This window comes from Talpa occidentalis, unplaced genomic scaffold (assembly GCF_014898055.3).
Source record: "Talpa occidentalis isolate TD23 unplaced genomic scaffold, MPIMG_talOcc4v2.1 talOcc4.16, whole genome shotgun sequence".
NCBI classification, from domain to species: Eukaryota; Metazoa; Chordata; class Mammalia; order Eulipotyphla; family Talpidae; genus Talpa; species Talpa occidentalis.
This window is the reverse complement of record NW_023601653.1, coordinates 60,428,355-60,447,508: the sequence shown is the minus strand read 5'-3', so window position 1 is coordinate 60,447,508 and position 19,154 is coordinate 60,428,355. Positions and strand designations below refer to the sequence as shown.

The 19,154-nt window shown below is 35.9% G+C and overlaps 1 protein-coding gene and 1 pseudogene across 1 annotated transcript in view; one reads left to right on the top strand and one right to left on the bottom strand.

Moving 5' to 3' along the window:
* The window catches only part of ATF7IP (activating transcription factor 7 interacting protein), a 117,003-nt gene that overhangs the window by 50,314 nt on the left and 47,535 nt on the right, over nt 1-19,154 (top strand). The window contains 5 exon segments of the mRNA XM_054696431.1: nt 1,121-2,187; nt 2,190-2,738; nt 6,867-6,950; nt 8,908-9,053; nt 11,521-11,658. Coding sequence (XP_054552406.1) covers nt 1,128-2,187; nt 2,190-2,738; nt 6,867-6,950; nt 8,908-9,053; nt 11,521-11,658 — 1,977 coding nt within the window. The 5' untranslated portion in view covers nt 1,121-1,127.
* LOC119248145 (AP-2 complex subunit mu-like) lies at nt 14,321-15,472 on the bottom strand (annotated as a pseudogene).

Sequence of the window (19,154 nt, the reverse complement as noted above, 5' to 3'; positions counted from 1 at the left end):
ATGTATAAATATACTTGCAAATAGCTCATAGATGAAAGAAGAAATAACATTGAAATATTGAAAATATTTTAACAGACAGTAATGAAAATATGATACAATAAAATGTTAGATGCAGCTAAAGCAGTGCCTAGAGGGAAATGTATAGCTTTAAGTGTACCCATTACCTAAGTACAAAGATTGAAAATTAATTAATGTTTAACATGTTGAAGTACTAACAAGCAGCTTTATAAAGCAACTATATTATTTTACAGTTCCATCAGCATTGTAAAAGGATTCTATTTTACCCATATCTTTGTTGATACCTTTTGCTATAATCATCTTGGTGTGTTAGGTGTGTTATCTCACTGTGGTTTTGATTTACATTTCTCTGATGCCTAATGATTATGTGCATCTTTTCATGTTTATTACTAACTGGCTGTTGGCTTGTTTATATCTCTGTTACAGAAATTTCTGTTCCAGTCTTTTGTTCATTTTAAAACTGGGTTTTATTTTCATTCACTTATAACTATTTATATTTTCTAGATATAAATCTCTTACCATATATATTGTTATTAAATATGATGTGCAAATATTTCCTCCTAAAGTATGAGTTGTGTTTTACTTTTTACTTTCTTGATGGTAATCTCTTGTTTATATATTTACTGTTCTGTTAATCTAGATATGCCTAGTTGCAAATGTAATCTTATCTTTATATGTTCCTCCCAACACTCCCCCCCCCAATCTCTGTACTTCCTTCCTATTTCCATACTGGCTTTATTCTCTTATACTTTTATTTTTTTTTTTTCCATCTGCTTTTATGCCATACCTGCTTTCTTTATGTAACTTCTCCAAATTGTGTGAATCCAGTAACTTACTAAGAATGGGGGAACTGGAGATTAATCACTGTTTCCCTATACTTTCTAGTAACTGATCCTCGGTATACTATATCTGTTATCAACTATATTACAAAAATCCAATAAATGTGAACATTAACACAGCAAAGATTTATTAAGCTTTCTATATGTCATTATTTTAAAATTACATGAAATGCTGCTTGCTTGTAAGACCAATTTATGGTCAGTCTGTAATTTGTGGCTTGTTTTAATTGTTAAACTTTTTCTCCTTCTCTTTCTTTTTAAAGATTCAAAATGGATAGTATAGAAGAACCTCAGAAAAAAGTCTTTAAGGCTCGTAAAACAATGAGAGTAAGTGATCGTCAACAACTTGAAGCAGTATATAAAGTCAAAGAAGAACTGTTGAAAACTGATGTCAAGCTGTTAAATGGCAACCATGAAAATGGAGATTTGGACCCAACCTCACCTTTGGAAAATATGGACTATATTAATGACAAGGAAGAGGTGAATGGCATTGAAGAGCTTTGTTTTGACCCTGAAAAAATTAAATCAGAATGGAAAGAAACACCCTGTACCTTAAATGTTAATGTAAAAAACAAGCAGGATGAGGATTTAAATAGTGAACCTTTGTCTCCCAATAATATAACTCCTGAATTAGCTTCTAAATTGACTGCTGAACCAACTTCTGGTGATCCAGCTGTTGGTGATCTGACTACTGGAGATCCAGTCTCCGGAGATTTGGCTTCTGGAGAGCTGGCCTCTGAATTACTATTAAACTCTGGTAATCCAACATCTGGTGATCCCACATATGATGATCCCCCCTCTGATGACACCCCCTCTGGTGATCCCACCTCTGGGGATCCCACCTCTGGTGTTCCTACTTCTGGTGAGCCAGTCCCTGGGGAACCAGTCTTTGGTGAAACAGTCTCTGGTGACCCCGTCTCTGGTGATCTGGTTTCTGATGAAGCAATCTCTGGTGAGCCTGTCTCTGCTGAACCAGTCTCAAGTGAACAAACCTCAAAAGAACCCATCTCCAGTGACCTAGTCTCCAGTGATCAGGCCTGTGATGATTCAGCATCTGGTGATTTGACCTCTGGATCATCATCCTCTGATAATCCAGTCTCTGGTAATCTGACCTTCAGTGATCTAGCCTCTAGTGATCTGGCTTCTGATGAACCGAATTCTGATAAACCAATTTCTGAATCAGCCTTTGATTCCACCTTTAAACCAAGTTCTGTACCAGTTTGTGACCCAGCTCCTGAAACTGACAGCACAGAGCCCAGTAGCAATAAAGGTGAAGATTCTCTTGAAAAAAATGGGGATGATGAAAAATTAGATCAAAGTTTCACATTTGATGAGAAAATAAAGCTGATAGTAATATTGATGCTGGGGAAGAAACTCTCAAAACGGATGATAGAATTATAGGTTCAGATCTACCTCCTGAAAATGAAAAGAAAGTAGAGGAAAATGCTATCACAGAGCCTGCTCTTGGAGAAGAAGCTATATCAAGCAGTATGGAAGTTGACCAAAGTGAGAAGAATGACGATGAAAATTCTGCAGACCTTGAAGAAACGATTAGTGAAAATGTTATAAAAAATGACAAAAGTGAGAATATCTTAGAAAATACAGATTCTATGGAGACAGATGAAATCATTCCTATTTTGGAGAAGCTTGCACCTGCTGAAGATGAACTAACTTGCTTTTCTAAAACTTCTCTCCTTCCAATTGATGAGACAAATCCAGATTTGGAAGAAAAAATGGAAGGGTCTTTTGGTTCACCATCTAAACAAGAAAGTAGTGAGAGTTTGCCAAAAGAAGCCTTTTTGGTCCTTTCTGATGAGGAGGATATTTCAGGAGAAAAAGATGAGTCTGAAGTGAAATCACAAAATGAGACATGCTCTCCAGGTTAGTATATTTAAATTTTAAAGATTTTTATGAGCTTTAATAAACTGCTTAATAAAACACTCAGAAGGTTTTAATTTTCATTTAGTTGCAGAGAATGATGTTGAATAAAAGGATATCCCAACTTCATAGTATCTTAACTTCAAAAAATTCAGTGAACAGTGTCAGTGCTGAGAAGGGAAAAAAAGTTAATAGAAAATGTGCTACTTACACTTGAGGAGCCTAGAATCTAGGCGTACAGTTGAGATGGACCAACACTGTGGAATAATTTCAAGTCAGTACGTAATTATTCTTGCTGTCACTTAGTTACCAAATAACTTAGAATCTAAAAGTCTCAGTAGTTTAATTTACTTCAAGTGTAACATCATGTTTTAAAATTTTCTCATTGAAATCTTGATCTTTTAATATTCTTTATCTGGCAAATGATATTACCATTGCTGGGAGCCAAAAATACTGAAACTTGATTATCTATTGACCTCAATGGCTCTTTCACTCCTACTCAACCTATTGTCTTCCCTCTCATCAATCATCTGAATGATTTTTTTCTATGACCTAAATGTCTTTTGTTAATGTGTGCCTCTCTTTCATTAGATTGCTGTTACTGTTAGGTTAATTCCAAACTCCTTACATAAAAGTTATGTAAACTTTGTAACTTGGTCAATGCCTATCTTTACTCTCTCTTTTGTTATTCCCTGAGAAAAAATAGCAAATTTTTCATGGTCAGATTCAAACCTATTCCTTTATATAACTTTCTCAGCTCCTTTCAGACTGGAATGAATACCTGTGTGCACTCATTGCCTCATGTTAACACGAACTCTGTAAGAGAAGTGACCTTGTACCATGACACAGCATTTTGTTTCTACTTGTTTTTTTTTTTTAAAGATTTATTTATTTATACAAAAACCGGGGTACAGGCCAGATGTGCGGGAGGGTGAGAGGATTCACCAGAAACAGAGTGGGGAACAGAACAGGCAGACTGACGAAATACACTGCTGAGGGCAGCAGTGGGCGAGCCAGGAGAGGTCTGATATGCCATGCTGGACCTTCGCCGGCCGGCCAGGATCAAACCAGTGCTGCAGAGAATGCGGACAGCCCCACAGTGCTGCGCTCAATCACCTGTGCCACCAGGGGAGGCCCTGTTTCTACTTGCTTAAAGAATAAAAAAGGAGTCAGGCCTAGGAGACACACAGAATTCTCCCTCCCCCCCCACCCCCATCAATATATCATACTAGTTTTTGGAGGTAGAGGTTTTTTTTCTTATTAAAAGATGAGTTTTATTCCAGAGTATTAGTGTTCATTCATTCAACATATAGCGAGACAGGCCAGGTTTTTTTTTAGTTCTTGGGATTCAAAGATAAAATTTAGTACTTGCTCTCAGGATGCAGACACGAATTAAATCACACCATCAGATATGGACTGTGTCTAGTGATAATGTTAAGGTGATATTCTGGGAGTTAGAGGAGGTTAACTTGATGAGAATATAAGATTTATTCAGGAAGATACTTGTCTTTCACTAACTGTATTACATAGGGTTTTAGTGAAGAAAATTCCACTTACTGCTCAGGTGAAATACCTTAAACCATTTCTTATTTATTTCTTTCATACTCCATAGGTAATCCCTCAGGAAATGCTTTTGCTCTACCTTCAGAATAGATCTAGAATCCAATATCTTCTTACCATCATAACTGATAACATCCCTGTTCTGAGCTACCATCATCAGGCCAGAATCATGCCTGGATTACAGTATATGCTCAATAAATATTTGTGGGGTGATTGAATAATGGAGGATCTTGGTTACAAAGCTAAAATATCCTAATAACACAGGGGAGCTATTGAGTGATTTTTAAGCAGAGATGATAAAATTACATTTTGGAAAGGTAAAAGTAAAATTTACTCATTTATTTAATGATAATTTATAGAAAGTGGCATTGGGGCAAGTCCTTAAAAATTTTGTAATCTGTAAAATTGCAGCTTATTAATGAATATGCACTTTACCTTTGTGTTAGGATCTTGATATTGGAGACTGTCACTATCACACCATGCTACTAAATGCAGAGAGATTAATATTAAGCCATCTACGCTGCATACTTTAGAAATTAAAAGTTGGATTTATTTTTATTAATTTTAGACTTTTATTGTGTGCTTTTAGAAGAGTAAGTTTAGTGATAGATTCAACTTGTTTGCTGGTAACAAAACTTAATTATTTTCTGTCTTCTCCCCACCCACCCACCATGGAAATTGTGTGTATTGAGTGTTGAAGTGGTTTCTTTACAGGTGATACTCCTTTTCCTATTTAGTAGAAAAATACTAAATGTCACATTTAATATTTGTTGTGTACCTGCTGAGGAATTACTTATATCAGTTTTTTAAAAAATTCTTGACTGATTTTTCAATGGGTAACTATTTGAGTAGGAAAGCTATTTTAATTTTATAAGAATAGAAGAAAGACCTTAAAAAGTATTGTGTTTATATTTCTTAGTATACCTGAAAGCCTGTTGTTTCATATAATAACAAACTCATTGAATGATTAAAAACATAGACTGCTTAGGAAAGCTAGGGAAAAAAAGATTTTCCTCTGGGAAAGTTTGGTTTCTCTCTTGCCAGACCCCTCCTAATTTTTCTAAGTGAAGTGGTATTGACATTCATGTTGTTAAATTCAGGAGATAATATTTTTTGGTCACCCACTATAAGAGTCTCACTGTGTTTAGCTTTTAGTCTACTGCAGTCTCCAATTTTCCTCTCCTACCCCCCCTTTTCTTTTTGTTGTTGTTCCCATTCTGTTTACTATAGAGAAATAGGAAGGGGGAATGTTCCTCCTAGCTTTTTAAATTTTTAAAATAATGCTATTAATATTTATTGAGGGAAATCCCTCAATTTAGAGTTAGCCAGAGTTTCCAGTAAATTCTGACATAATTTTCTTCCAGATTTTATTTCAGATAAAAAAAACCTAGAGTTGGTTTGTTTTTTCTCGTTCATTGAATCTTTAGTAAAATGACCATAAGTGCTAATGAGGATAATTCCTTGGGAATTAGAATTCAGGGCTTGTGTTTTTTTTTTTTAAAGATTTATTTATTTATGCATACAAGAGCTGGGGTGTAGGCCAGAGGTGCACAGAAGGTGAGAGGATTCACCAGAGACAGAGTGGGGAGCAGAACAGGCAGATCTACTGAAATACACTGCCGAGGGGAACAGAGGGCAAGACAGGAGAGGTCCCCTGGCCAGCCGGGGATTGAACTTGTGCTGCAGTGGCTGAGGACAGCTTGATAGTGATGTGTCTTTAACCCCTGCATCACCAGGGAGACCCTATATAGTGTTCTTTACCTTGTGATTTCTTATTTAGTTTTGGTTGCAGAATATGATAAATTATAGCAGACTTTATTGAAGCCACTGGGGAGCCAGTTGCAGTGATTGACCAGTGGCCTTTTAAGATATTTTGTTTATTATAAAAATGAAATTGTATAGACTTTTTTAATAATATTTTTTGGTTGTACACTTTGTTTCATTTTTTATTCGTCTTGTGAAATTCACTTAACCTTTCTAAACATTATTATTCTTATCTATATGATGGCAAAAATGCTGTTCATAGTGTAGGATATATTTGAAGATATGAAGTAATACGTGTCATATACCTTACTCAGTTGTTTAAGTAAAACATTTATTTTAAAGATCTTTTATTCTTCTTTTGGAACTATAACAAGGCCATTAAAATAACTAATTCAACCTGCTTAGTCAAAATACTAGGTATTTTGAATTTTTTCAGTGTTTTTTTTTTTGTTTTTGTTTTTTTTTTTTGTAATTGTTATCACCAGTGTTTTAGTTATAGCAATTAAATGTAAGGGATTCTAGCTGCTTTATAGTACTTTTCACATTTTAATAATCTATTGATGACAATAAATTTTCTTTGTTTTGAAATCTATACTGTTTAAAGAGCCTTCATATGAATTTGGTGGCACATTTGAAAATGGACTTGGTTATTATGTCTACCTGTTCATGTTCCCTTTTTATTCCCGAAATTTCAGTTTTAAGACTTTGAATTCATAAACTATATTAACTAGTTACACTGAAAGTGAATTATAATGAGCAGTTAAGAACTCTAATGAAGTAAGATTCTTGTTTCTATTTTTATTACAGAAGTAGAAGAAAGTAATGAAAAGGATGACAAACCTGTAGAAGAAGAGCAAGTAATACAGGAAGATGAAAGGCCTTCTGAAAAAAGTAAGCATGTGTAAAAAAACTTGAGCTAGTTTTAAAAATAGTGATTGTTTCTGCTTTTAAGTCTATGCAATATAATTTTCTTACCATGAGGTATCGCAAAAGTTTGTGCTTAAGAAAGTCACTGTTAAATCTTTTCATTGAAGACTACCCCAAGGATATTTGGAAGTCTTTATTATTTTGTGCACTTCAATGTTTTATTTTGTTTACTTACACTTTTGATTGTTCCAAAGGAAAGATTTATGCTCAATGTTTAGTAAGATACTATCTGAACGTCTTGGTAGAAATTGTTTTCCAATTGAGACTAATAGTGTTTTATATGGGGTAATATACTTCAATGGAAATGTGTGTCTTAGTTTCTTAAGCTTCATGGGAAGGGCAAATGATGGTACTGAGTATCATATTTATAAGAAGATGATCTTTGCACTAGAAGTCAGGAAGCCTGGGTCCTTTAACTCTCCCTGAAATATTGCTCTCCATATATGACTATGTAAATTAAAAACATGAGAAGTTGTAGAGTAGAACTGGATTTAAAAAAATAGGCACATAGATATGAATGTTCAGTGAAATGGGGAAATACAGTTATGATTGCATAAGGACACTGACTTTCAGCAGCTGTGGAGATGGTAGTATTATATTTTTGCTTTTTATATATTGAAAAAGAAGCCAGATAAAACTTATAACTAGGTAGATTTCATGAACATTATCAATATTTGAAATAGAATTTTCTGAGATCTTTGAATATCCATTTTTGCTAAATATGCTTTTATAATCATAATAATTTTATTTTTATGGTTGAAATTCATTAGTATGTATTAAGAATAATTATTATGATGCTATTTTCCTAAGACTGGTGATTAAGCATTTTTCCTAAATTTGCTAAGGGAAAAATTTTCTGAGCAGGAAGAATTAAATAGTTAAAGCTATGCACAGTTGGTTACCATCTATGATGTGTATGAATATTGTATTTTGTCAAGAGAGGATTCATGTATACTATAAAGTTTGCCAAAGGGATTGAATATGGACTAACTTCTTATATTCATATTATTAAATGATTCTGTCTTAATATAAAGATTTTAAGGAAAGTTGTTTGTTTACATTGCACATTGCTTATCCACGTGTAGGTTCTTACTTATCATATTGAAAGTCTTAAGTTTGCTACTGCAAGCTGCCAACATACTTTTCTCTTTATTTTTTATTTTTAAAGGTTAACAGAAGGTTTATTTACAAGGGAAGGGGAATGAGGAAATATGCAACTCAGGGAGAAAAGAGGGAGATAAATTCTTAAATGTGTCCTACCTATTCCGCCGATCTGGAATCCCAAATGACCCGCCAAGACCAAACCTGCCTGGCCAAGAGCATGAGCCAAGTGTGCCCGACCCCACTAACATGGCTGGTTTTTATTTAGAAACAGAGAAAATGGCTGCTTAACTCTGCCCTTAGGTCCTCACCACTTCCCATTGGTGATCCTGGGATTTGTAGATCCTGGTGTCTTGATGGAGTGGGGGTGGCATCCACAAAGCCTGTATGGAATTAACTTCACTTTTTGCCATCAATTCTAAGGTGTTGAAGATCAAATGTATGGATGCTGGGGTACAGTCTCAAATGAAAATTTTTCTCAGGGTTCCCATTGGAAAGCAAACCAGTCTCTCCAGGTATTGTCCATTGTGGAAAGCAAAAGTCCTCCATTCCTGGGAAATAGTTTATCAGTCCAAGCCAAAAAAAAAAAAAAAAAAAATCTGGAGACATTAGCCAAAACAAAACAGCAAAGGTATCAAATCACAGGAAAAATATTAAATTTGATTCAACTTACCAACATCTCTAATCTCTAAAACAATTCATAAAATATTGATTTGAGTTTATTATTGTGATAGCTAGAAATAATGTGCTGAGGATGGCGAGTAGGCATTAAGTTCTACAATTAAAACACCTGATTGAATATTACGATTTTCATTCTTAGGTGAATTTTCCAGAAGAAAACGTTCTAAATCAGAAGACATGGACAATGTGCAGTCCAAGCGCCGTCGATATATGGAAGAAGAATATGAGGCAGAATTTCAAGTGAAGATTACAGCCAAAGGAGATATAAACCAGAAATTACAAAAGGTATTAGAGATGATGTTAAAAACTACATTAAATAAAAACATCACACTATTCTTCTAGGCTTTTAATATTTGGTATTTTACTCATATTCAGGATTTTTTATAGACGGACAAGTTGGAGAGTGTGTTTGAGCTTATTATCTTTATAATTTAATTTAAAAATTCTTCTGACTTTTAAAGCTACATAATTATTTTAGATTTGATTGTAATTATCAAAATGAGGAAAAATAATGACTTCTTTGCTTTTAGTAACAAAACTAATCAATTTTCAGCTCTTTTCTTCTACATTAAATTTATTATAATAGAAATGTTAAGAATTTTATGTTGAGGGCCTCCCCGGTGGCACAGCTGTTGAGCGCTGGGTTGTGAAGCTGCCCGCAGCCTCCGCGGCGCCGGTTAGATTATGGCTGCTCCCCGGCCAGCAGAGGAGGGTCCCACATGGCGCGCAGACCTCTCCTGCTGCCCGCTGCTCCCCTCAGCAGTGTACTTGGGTCCTTCTGCCTGCTCTGCTCCCGGCTCTGGCTCTGGTGAATTCTCTCACCCTCCTGTGCTTCTGACTGTACCCAGTGCATGTATAAACAAAACAAAACAAACAAACAAACAAATAAATAAATAAAATATACCTCTATTTAAAAAAAAGAGAGAATTTTATGTTGACATTTTAATTTTTAAAATAAGCTAGCTTCATGCTTCTGAGTTCCTGTGTTCCAAATCTTTGTTTTGTACTTTTAAGATTAGTATTGAGCCTCCCTGGTGGCACAAGGGTTAAAGTCTCAGTGCTTTCAAGCTGTCACCACCCACTGTGACATGAGTTTGATCCCAGCCAGGGAGCAAACCCACTTGTCACAACAGACCTCTCCTGTCTCTGCCTGCTGCTCTCCTCAGTGTACTGTATTTCAGACAATCCCCTTGTTCTGCTTCCTACTCTGACTCTTGTGAATCCTCTCTCCCTCCCCCTCCACACCTCTAGCCTACACCCCAGTTCTTATATGCATAAATAAATCTTAAAAAGAAGATTAGTATTGAATTTGATAAGGACAGGCTGTAAAAGGACTAGTGAAAAGGACTATTTCAGATACAGATTTTGGAAACCTCCCCTTATATTTGTTAGACTAATGATAAAAATGATGAAAATATGTAGTATTTTTCAAAACTTGTCACAAATATTTATGACCATTGCCTTTTTATTTATTTTTTATTATTTCTAAAGATTTATTTATTTATTTTATACAAGAACCAGAGTACAGGCCAGATGCGCAAGCTGGTGAGAGGATTCACCAGAGACAGAGCGGGGAACAGAACAGGCAGACTGACGAAATACACTGCTGAGGGGAGCAGCCGGTGAGACAGGAGAGGTCTGCCTGCCGCGCCATGTGGGCCGGGATTGAACCGGCGCTGCAGAGGCTGTGGACAGCTCCACAGTGTGGCGCTCAACTGCCTGCTCCACCAGGGAGGCCCAGTTGCCTTTTTAAAGAGGAATATGTAACTCAGATGAAATTAATTTTTGAGATCTTCTTACAAATTTAATGATGAAATTATAAATAATCTAGGTTTTAGATCAGTGTTCTTTCACTGAGATAGAGTGTAAATATCCATGCTAGAAAAAGGAATAATGATGAGTATAAAAGTGGCTTCTTCCTTCAGATTTTTTTTTATTTCTCACATGGAGACAATAATGATTATTTAGTCTGTCTTGTTAGGTCTATCAGAAATATGAAGATAGGGCTTCCCTTGGTGTCGCAGGCGATTGAGCGCAGTGCTGTGAAGCTGTCCACAGTCTCTGTAGCACCGGTTCAATCCCTGCCGACTGGCGAGGATCCCACATGGTGCGGCAGACCTCTCCTGTCTTGCCTGCTGCTCCCCTCAGCAGTGTATTTCGTCAGTCTGCCTGTTCTGTTCCCCGCTCTGGCTCTGGTGAATCCTCTCACCCTCCCGCGAATCTGGCCTGTGCTCCAATTCTTGTATAAATAAATAAATTAATCTTTAAAAAAAAAGGAAATATGAAGATAGTTAACATGAAAGAATTTTGAAAACTTCTGTGTATACTGAGAATTTACTTGAATAGTGTTTTTTCGAGTATGGCATATGGGCATACATGATGTTACCTCTTTGTTCTGGGTCCATAATGAGATGTCTCATGGAAGTTTAAGAATTTTAAAAAAGAACTCCTGTCCTTGAACTGGTTTCTTTTAAATCGTGATGGAGAGTATATGGGAAGAAAATAGTAAAACTTCAATTTCAAAATATTTAAAAAATATCCCTTGGAAATTATCTATCTTTAATATGCAATAGATATTATATATGTAGAAGTGGAGAATTTCAGCCAATAATGTTTGTTATGGATGCCAGCGTGTTTTCATTAAATTAGTAGATACATTAGTACTTTCTTATTAGTACTTAATGAATTTGCTGTTTGCTGCTTCATTGAATTGCTTTCTTTGCTGTAACAAAGGAATGATACATTTCTGTAGGTTGTACAATGGTTGCTGGAAGAAAAATTGTGTGCGCTGCAGTGTGCTGTATTTGATAAGACTTTGGCAGAATTAAAAACTCGAGTGGAAAAGATTGAATGTAACAAGAGGCATAAAACAGTCCTCACTGAACTACAGGTTTGTACACTAACTTGAATTATATGTATGTGTGTCCTCATTTTTATAACTTAATTTTCTGGGATACATATTTTGTATTTGGCAATAGTATATGTTTAACTTACAAATATTAGAAGTAAAAGGTACCTCTGTTAGTTTGTTAGGGCCGCCATTAAAAGGTACTGTAATCAGGATGGCTTATACAATAGAAACTGTTGTCTTATCCTCCTAGAGGTTAAAAGTCAGGGTTGGTTCTCAGGGCTGTGCATAGAATCTGTTAACTGTATTTGGTCTTTCTTTTAGTGGTTTACTGACAATCATTGGTTATCCTTGCCTTATAGAGACATCACTTATCCCTGGTTTCATCTTCACAGTGGTGCATCTGTGTGTCTCTGTGTCCAGATGTCCCCCTTTTAATAGGATACCAGTCATGTTGGACTGGGGCACACTCTACTCCGTATGCTCTCATCTTAACTAATAATCTCTGCAATGACCCTGTTTCCAAATAGGGTCACATTCTGAGATATGCAGGGTTCAGAACTCAGTTTATGAACTTTTTAGATTCAAAGTTAACCTATTACAGAGCCTGAGAAATTATCTAACTTAGTGCTTCTTAAATTTTTTTTTTCAGTGATTGAATAATGTCTGGCATCATCTATCATGTCATGAGTACTAGATCATACTTGTTATGATTCTTTTTATATTGACCATTTTCCTTCCATGGATCTTATGTTTTAAAGACTTTAAGTTTATTAATGTATATTATTATTATATTTTGCTAATTATTAAATAAGCTATAAACATGTAGGGTGAGTGCTTTTAATCATTTGAAATGAGCATATGGTAATATGTTGTGATAATCCATTTTATTCAAAGCCTGAGAGTAGAAATTTTTGTTATTCTTTCCATCATAAGTAAATCTGTTGTTTCTATTTGTCTATCTGAAGTATGAGCAGAGTCTACAGATGCTAGGCAAAAAATCCCCTTTGGATCCTATTTTAGAGATGATGGAAAAGTGGCCCATGGAAGTAAAGCTGCTCTTTTTTTACAGTAATAAAGCAGATTGCAACCAATTGTGGCTATAGTTTAGGTACTATATTTCTCAGCCTAAAAATTATTTTATTGATTTCATGTTAATTTTTTTACAAGGTGAGACTTTATTAATAATAAGGTTTTTTCAATTTTGTAATATACCATTTAGGATGTTTATCAAGCTTCTTACCTTGTGCAGTCTTTCTATAATGACAGTGTTGTCTAATTAGTAGATTTAATTTTATTAGTACTGTTGAGAATTTTGAATTAGATCTAAAAATGGCTGAAGATTTAAGAGTAATTTCATTCCTTGTTTCTCATCAATCCTGTGATTTTTTTTTTAAAACCTGCATAATCAGGAAAGAAAAAAGCTAGGGTGTGTGTGTGTGTGTGTGTGTGTGTGTATAATGTAACAGGCATAAATGCACATTATTTTGTTTATGCATTATTCTGTTGATGGATATTTGAGTTGTTTCTGCTTTTTGGATATTGTATGTAGTATTCTTTTGAATATTTGTGTACAGCTTTGTGTTTAAATACATTTTTCAAATCTTTTGGGCATACCTAGGTTTAGAATTGTGGGTCATATGGTAATTCTTTGTTTGACTTATTCAAGATCCACTCATTTGTTTTTCAAAGCACTTGTCCACATGCTTGCCAACACTGGGTAGTTTCTGGGATTTTTTTTCCTTGGTTTTTAAAAATAGGAATCCTAGTGGGTGTGAAGTGGTATCTCATTGTGGTTTTGATTTGCATTTTCACAATGATTATGATGTTGAGCAGCATCTTTCCATGTGTTGAACATTTGTGTATCTTTAGAGAAATGTTTACTCAAGTTCTTTGCCTATTTTTAATTTGGGCTTTTTTGCATTTTCATTGTTGAGTTGCAGAATTTCTTTACATATTTTGGATATTTTATAAATATTTTCTGCCGTTTGCAAATTGTTATTTTACTTGATTGATAATGTCCTTTAATCAGAAATTTTATATTTTGATAAAGTCTAAAGATAGCATATTGTTGTCATGATTTACTATCCATTCTGCCAATCTTTGTCCCTTTTTTTTCCATTCTGCAGAGTTTATTGACTTTATCACTGATCCCGAGTCACATGTATACAAAATGAAGCTCATACTATCCCAAAGTAGAGTAGGATTGAGAGCTAGGCAATCTGTTACTGTCATTTGGGGAAGCTCTGAGTTGAAGGCAGCCAGCCTTCTACTCCAGAGAGATGTAGTCACAGGAGAGGGGAAGAGAAGGAGCCCGCTTGGCTTTGGTCACAGAACTCAGCCTGGCAATGAGCATGGCCAGATGGATAGAAAAGCAGGAACCCCAGAAACCACCATACCCAGGAAGCCCAGGGACTCCTGTGCACTCACAGTATGGCTGGTCCAGACCTAGAATCACAGGCTGCTGCAAAGGGAAGGCATCAAAGCAGGAGGGAGGAGACACTGTGTGGTAACTGACCACTGACACTCAGGCCTGTGGGAGATAGTGAACTGGAGGGGAGCAAACTGCCACTGGACAGCTGTGAGAGTCATAAATGCTGCAGTGGCCAATATGGAGCACACATTTGGTGACATGGTTCAGCTTTAGTTCAAGCACCTTCAAGTAGCACACCTTGAGTCTAGTGGATGTGACTGACAACTCAAATGTGGGGTTAGGCCCAGTTTTTCTTGTTGGTGGGCAGAATATCTCTTTACTGGGTTATGATTCCTTTATGCCTGCCATATGTTCAACCTTCCACATGATAGTAATATCGTTTGCCTTCTACTTGGCCTTCCCCTTCATGCAGGTCATCTATACCCATTTTGTGTTCAGTGGGGTTAGGATACTCAGCTTTATTGTCTGAACCATTAGTGAGGGCTTGGAGTTAGACTTGATGCCACTTGGACCTACAGCTTGCTGAGCGATCACATAGATCCCTCACATAGCTTGTAATGGGATCACATAGAAAGGAAGGATCGTATCCTTGGTACTGTGATATATCATGAGCCTCACACTCTCTATCTGGTGGCATGAAGCTGTTGCTATGTTCAGTCATACTTGCTGAGTCACACACATTGATGGAAGGTAGTCATAGATGGCACGTGATTGCTTCCTGTTCTTGCTTGTTTTATCACTTGTGTCTTTACTCTGTGTCACAATGACAATCTTGTCTTTCATCTTAGGTGTGCACTTGAGCATGCCACTCAGGTAGCTAGCTCCTCATTACAGAGCTTGACATACTGGCACTCAGCATCTACTCCTGCAAGCACATGAGGAGGTTCACACTCTTTCAGGACATCAAGGAAGAGTTTTTTCCAGCACTATTTATTGCTGTCCCACCACCAGCCAATCTGCTTGGTTACCTGGCTGGTGATCTGAATTGCTCTTCATTTGTCTGATACTGACTCTTGATGTCCTGCTGAGTGATGAAGGTTTTCATTGTTTCTCTCTCTAAGTTCTTTGTGCAGCCAAAGTCCAGTATTTCATCTAGCGGCTCCTGTCTTGGTGTTTTTCCTCACTGTGCTTGCCAGTGTAGGCTGTTGTTACTTCACATATCCTATAGAGGAATTTGAAGATTGTGGCACATTTCTATTTTGCTTGTTGACAGCTGTCAGCCAGATGTTGGACCCCTGGCACAAGATGTTGGAAGGAACTGGCACAAGTGATATTGATGATGAGGCTGTACACCTGCTCTGAGTGTGGATAACATAATCTGAAAGACAGCTCCACTGCATTCCTCCCAAAGTCATCTCTGTAGACCCTTGACATGGGCACCTCCCCATTGTGATTATAGGTGAATAAATCTCTGTGGCCCATTGCTCTTGAAACAGATGGGTGTTGTGTCCCCTGCTTACCCCACCTGGCCACTCTGTCTGCCCCCTCAATCTCTGCTTTTTCATTGGAGAGTCTCATTTATTTAAAGTAGTTACTGATAAGGGAAGACTTATTCATATTGACTCATTTGGGTCATTTTTTTCTAGTGTACATTTCTGGTGAATTTTTTTTTTTCTGGTGAATTTTTAATTTTAATTATTGTACTTTTGCTCCAGAGTATCTATTTATTTTCTTTGTATAATTTCTTTTACTTTATTGATATGCTGTATTGGGTGAGACATCATTTTCCTTTTTTTCTTTTTTTGTAGTTTGTCCTTCCATTTAGCTCTTTAACCAGACTTAAAATCACCTTTTTAAAATTTTTGTCTAGTAAGTCCAGTATCTATCTTTTTCTTAATCCCTTTTTTCCTTGTGAATGAACCATATACTTCCTACTTTCTTTGTATGCCCAAGTTTTTAATTGAAAACTGGGTGTTGTGAATATCATTATGTAGTAATCTGGATATCAGCTCTCCCCCCTGCTCCCCAGGTTTATTGTTCTTGTTTCTTGTAGTTGTTTGCTTATTTAGTGATTTTGTGAACTATTTTATAAAGTATATTCTTTGTTATGTGTGGCCACTGAAGTCTTATGTTTCTTTTGCTTCTTGGTCACCTGGTGATTTGACAGTTACCTTAATTGGTTGAGCCTAAAAAAGAGCCCATAAAGCAAATTGACTGTGTGGAGGCATTTCTTTCAGTGCTTGCCTAGGCCATTTACAACTTGCCTTATCCTTCACTTACAGCTTGCATAGACTCTGAAGGCCAGTAGAAGGTAAGAGCTTAGGATTTTTTCTGGTCAAATCGGACCATGCATTGTGCTTTGGGCATTCACAGAGTCTTCTTGATTTCCCTAAATGGGTAAAAGCCCCTTCTGAGCCATGTGTCTTCCTTCCCAAACTTTTCCTTCCTAGGTTTTTCTTTGTATTGCTTCTTTAGATATTGTTCCTTTGCCCAGACTGCTGTACCAGTCAATATGTGTGCTTTTAAGTCTCTTTGGGAAAGAGACATCTGAGATGCTGCCCCAGCCTTGCAATTTACTCCTTAGTTGGGTGAAATAAAGGCTAGCCTTTGTGTTGGTTAATCCTTGAAGGAATTGCCAGTTTAAATGAGGTCCAAATTGCTTCCTGTGGCACTAGCAACCTGCTCCAGAAGTCACTGTTGCTGCTGATCTGGGTATGAGGGTGGAAAATGGACAACTTAGAAGACTACAGTGCTCTGATCACAAATCAGCAGCTTCAGTCTACACTAAGACTTTTGTAGTATTGTGCTTTTTTAATAGATTCCACAGTTGAAAAGTTGCCAGCTCATTTGTTACTTTTGGCAAGGTAGTTCCCTGCTGAGCCATTTTTGGTGATGTCATTATAGTCTGTTCCATTGTTTTAATTATTACTTTAAAGATCTCCAGCATATTTAGAGGTGTTCTGTCACATACTTCAGCAAATAATGATATACTTTGTTAAATTACTTACTGTTTTATAGGTAAAACTGACAATAAAACTTTAATATAATTAATAATTTTAGTATTATTGATCTCTTTATTTTTAACATTGTAGTTATGAGAAAGTAGACCTGTAAAGAACTTGTGACCTTTTTGCCATAGTGTATTTACTATATTTTAATAAATTTTTATGCAAGAATAAAATTGAACAACATAAAAAGTATCTTTAGAGGAAAGATCCTGAAGATATCTATTCTGCTGTAATTTTAAATGTATAAATTTCTCTCTAACAAAAATTAGAGTTTGTGTGGATTTACATATTATTGTTTTATGTATTTTTAAGATGGGCTAGTTTAAGATTACTTGTTTTTAAATTTGAATAATATTGAATAACAGAATGTACATTTAGAGGAATTTGAATAATACAATTCTTTGCTATTTTTGTCCATATGTTTTTATTAAATTTCGTTTTTATTAATTCCATTTCTGTGTACTAAACAGCTGAAAGTAATTGTCAATATTGAATATATGGCAGATTAGTGACATCATAATTCTGTGTATTAGCTCTGGGGCTTGTATGCTTTCTGAATTGTGAGAAAAGTTTGTGTTTTTTCATTTTTTCAGAGATGTCAAATTGTGAGGTAAATCCCGACAATTATTTCCATGATTTTGTTTTTTAACTAGAAAAATGTGTCATTTTTAGATTTATCTATCTTCATTGCATTGTTAGAACTGTAATAACTTCTAAAGTCTTGACGTGTTAACAGTTAATTTTTGTGGATGCAGTAGCAATTTTCTAATAAATTTAGAAATTATCAGTCAATATTTAACTTTTCTATTCCTCCCATACATGCTTTCCCTAGTCTCCCCCAATATGCTTAAGGATAATTGCAAAGAGGAATTAAAATAAAATTCTCAAGTCTTTAGATTAAAACTGTAATTAAAGTACTGCATACCAAAACCTGTAAGTTAGAGCCAAAGCACTATGTAAAGTGAAATTTGTAATTTTATATTCATTGCTATCAAACAGGAAAATACCCAGAAAGCTTTGCGAGAAAATTCTGAGGAAGATTTGGGGAACAGCTGATTCATATTTCATATAAAATGTTTCAGAATATAGGAAGAGATGAGTCAAGCCAAACTTAGGAATTTTGTAGCACAAGATAATTACAATTATAGGTCAGTTTTACTTCACAGCATAGAATTCTCTCATGAATGCAAAACTGGCTCAGCATTCATAATTACACAGTACTGTACCAACAGAGGAAAGGTGTGAAAGTGTGATAATCTTAGTAGATAGAAGTTAAGGGGGATTTGTTAAAGTTCACCAGCCATTCTTAGAAAGCCATGAACCTCAAAGAATATCAGAAACATAAAGATATCACGTATTAGAAATGTTTCCATTGAAGTAGAGAATTGGACAACGATGTCTGTTAATCTGTGCTGCTGTCTAGAGCTTTGGTAACAGTCTGGTGATACAACAAAGACAAAAAATTAAAACAGTAGTGACTGGTAAATAGAGCCCAATAGAATTAATGGTTAAACATTAAAAAAAAAAACAAAACAGAAAAAGTTTAGCAACTGTGGATACCACATGTCTATTAACCAACTTTCTTGAGTGCTAATGTATTACTAGGCTAAACTTCATACATAATTAACCCATTTTTAGATGGAATCATTTCCTCTTTTTTTAAAGGTTTATTCATTCATTCATTCATTCATTCATTCATTCATTCATTTATTTATTTATTTATGCAAGCACTGGGTACAGTCAGAAGTACGGGAGGGTGAGAGAATTCACCAGAGCTAGAGCAGGGAACAGAACAGGCAGACTGACGAAATACACTGCTGATGGGAGCAGCGGGCGCGGGAGGAGAGGTCTGTGTGCCATGTGGGACCCTCACTGGCAGCCAGGGATTGAACCAGCGCTGCAGAGGCTGCAGGCAGCTTCGCAACCCAGCGCTCAACCGCTACGCCACCAGGGGAGATCCTAGAATCACTCCCTAAGAGGTTTTTTGGTACATATGCAAAGAAAGTCCTGGCTTGCCGATTTGCCAAAGACTCACAACAATTTCTGTAACTTATATTTAAAAAGCTACCATTGTTCCTTTATAAGAGAAGTGATAGATATGCCTAAGGGAGAAGCCAAGAGCAAATGAAATTAGATATAGTAATCATAGACATCAC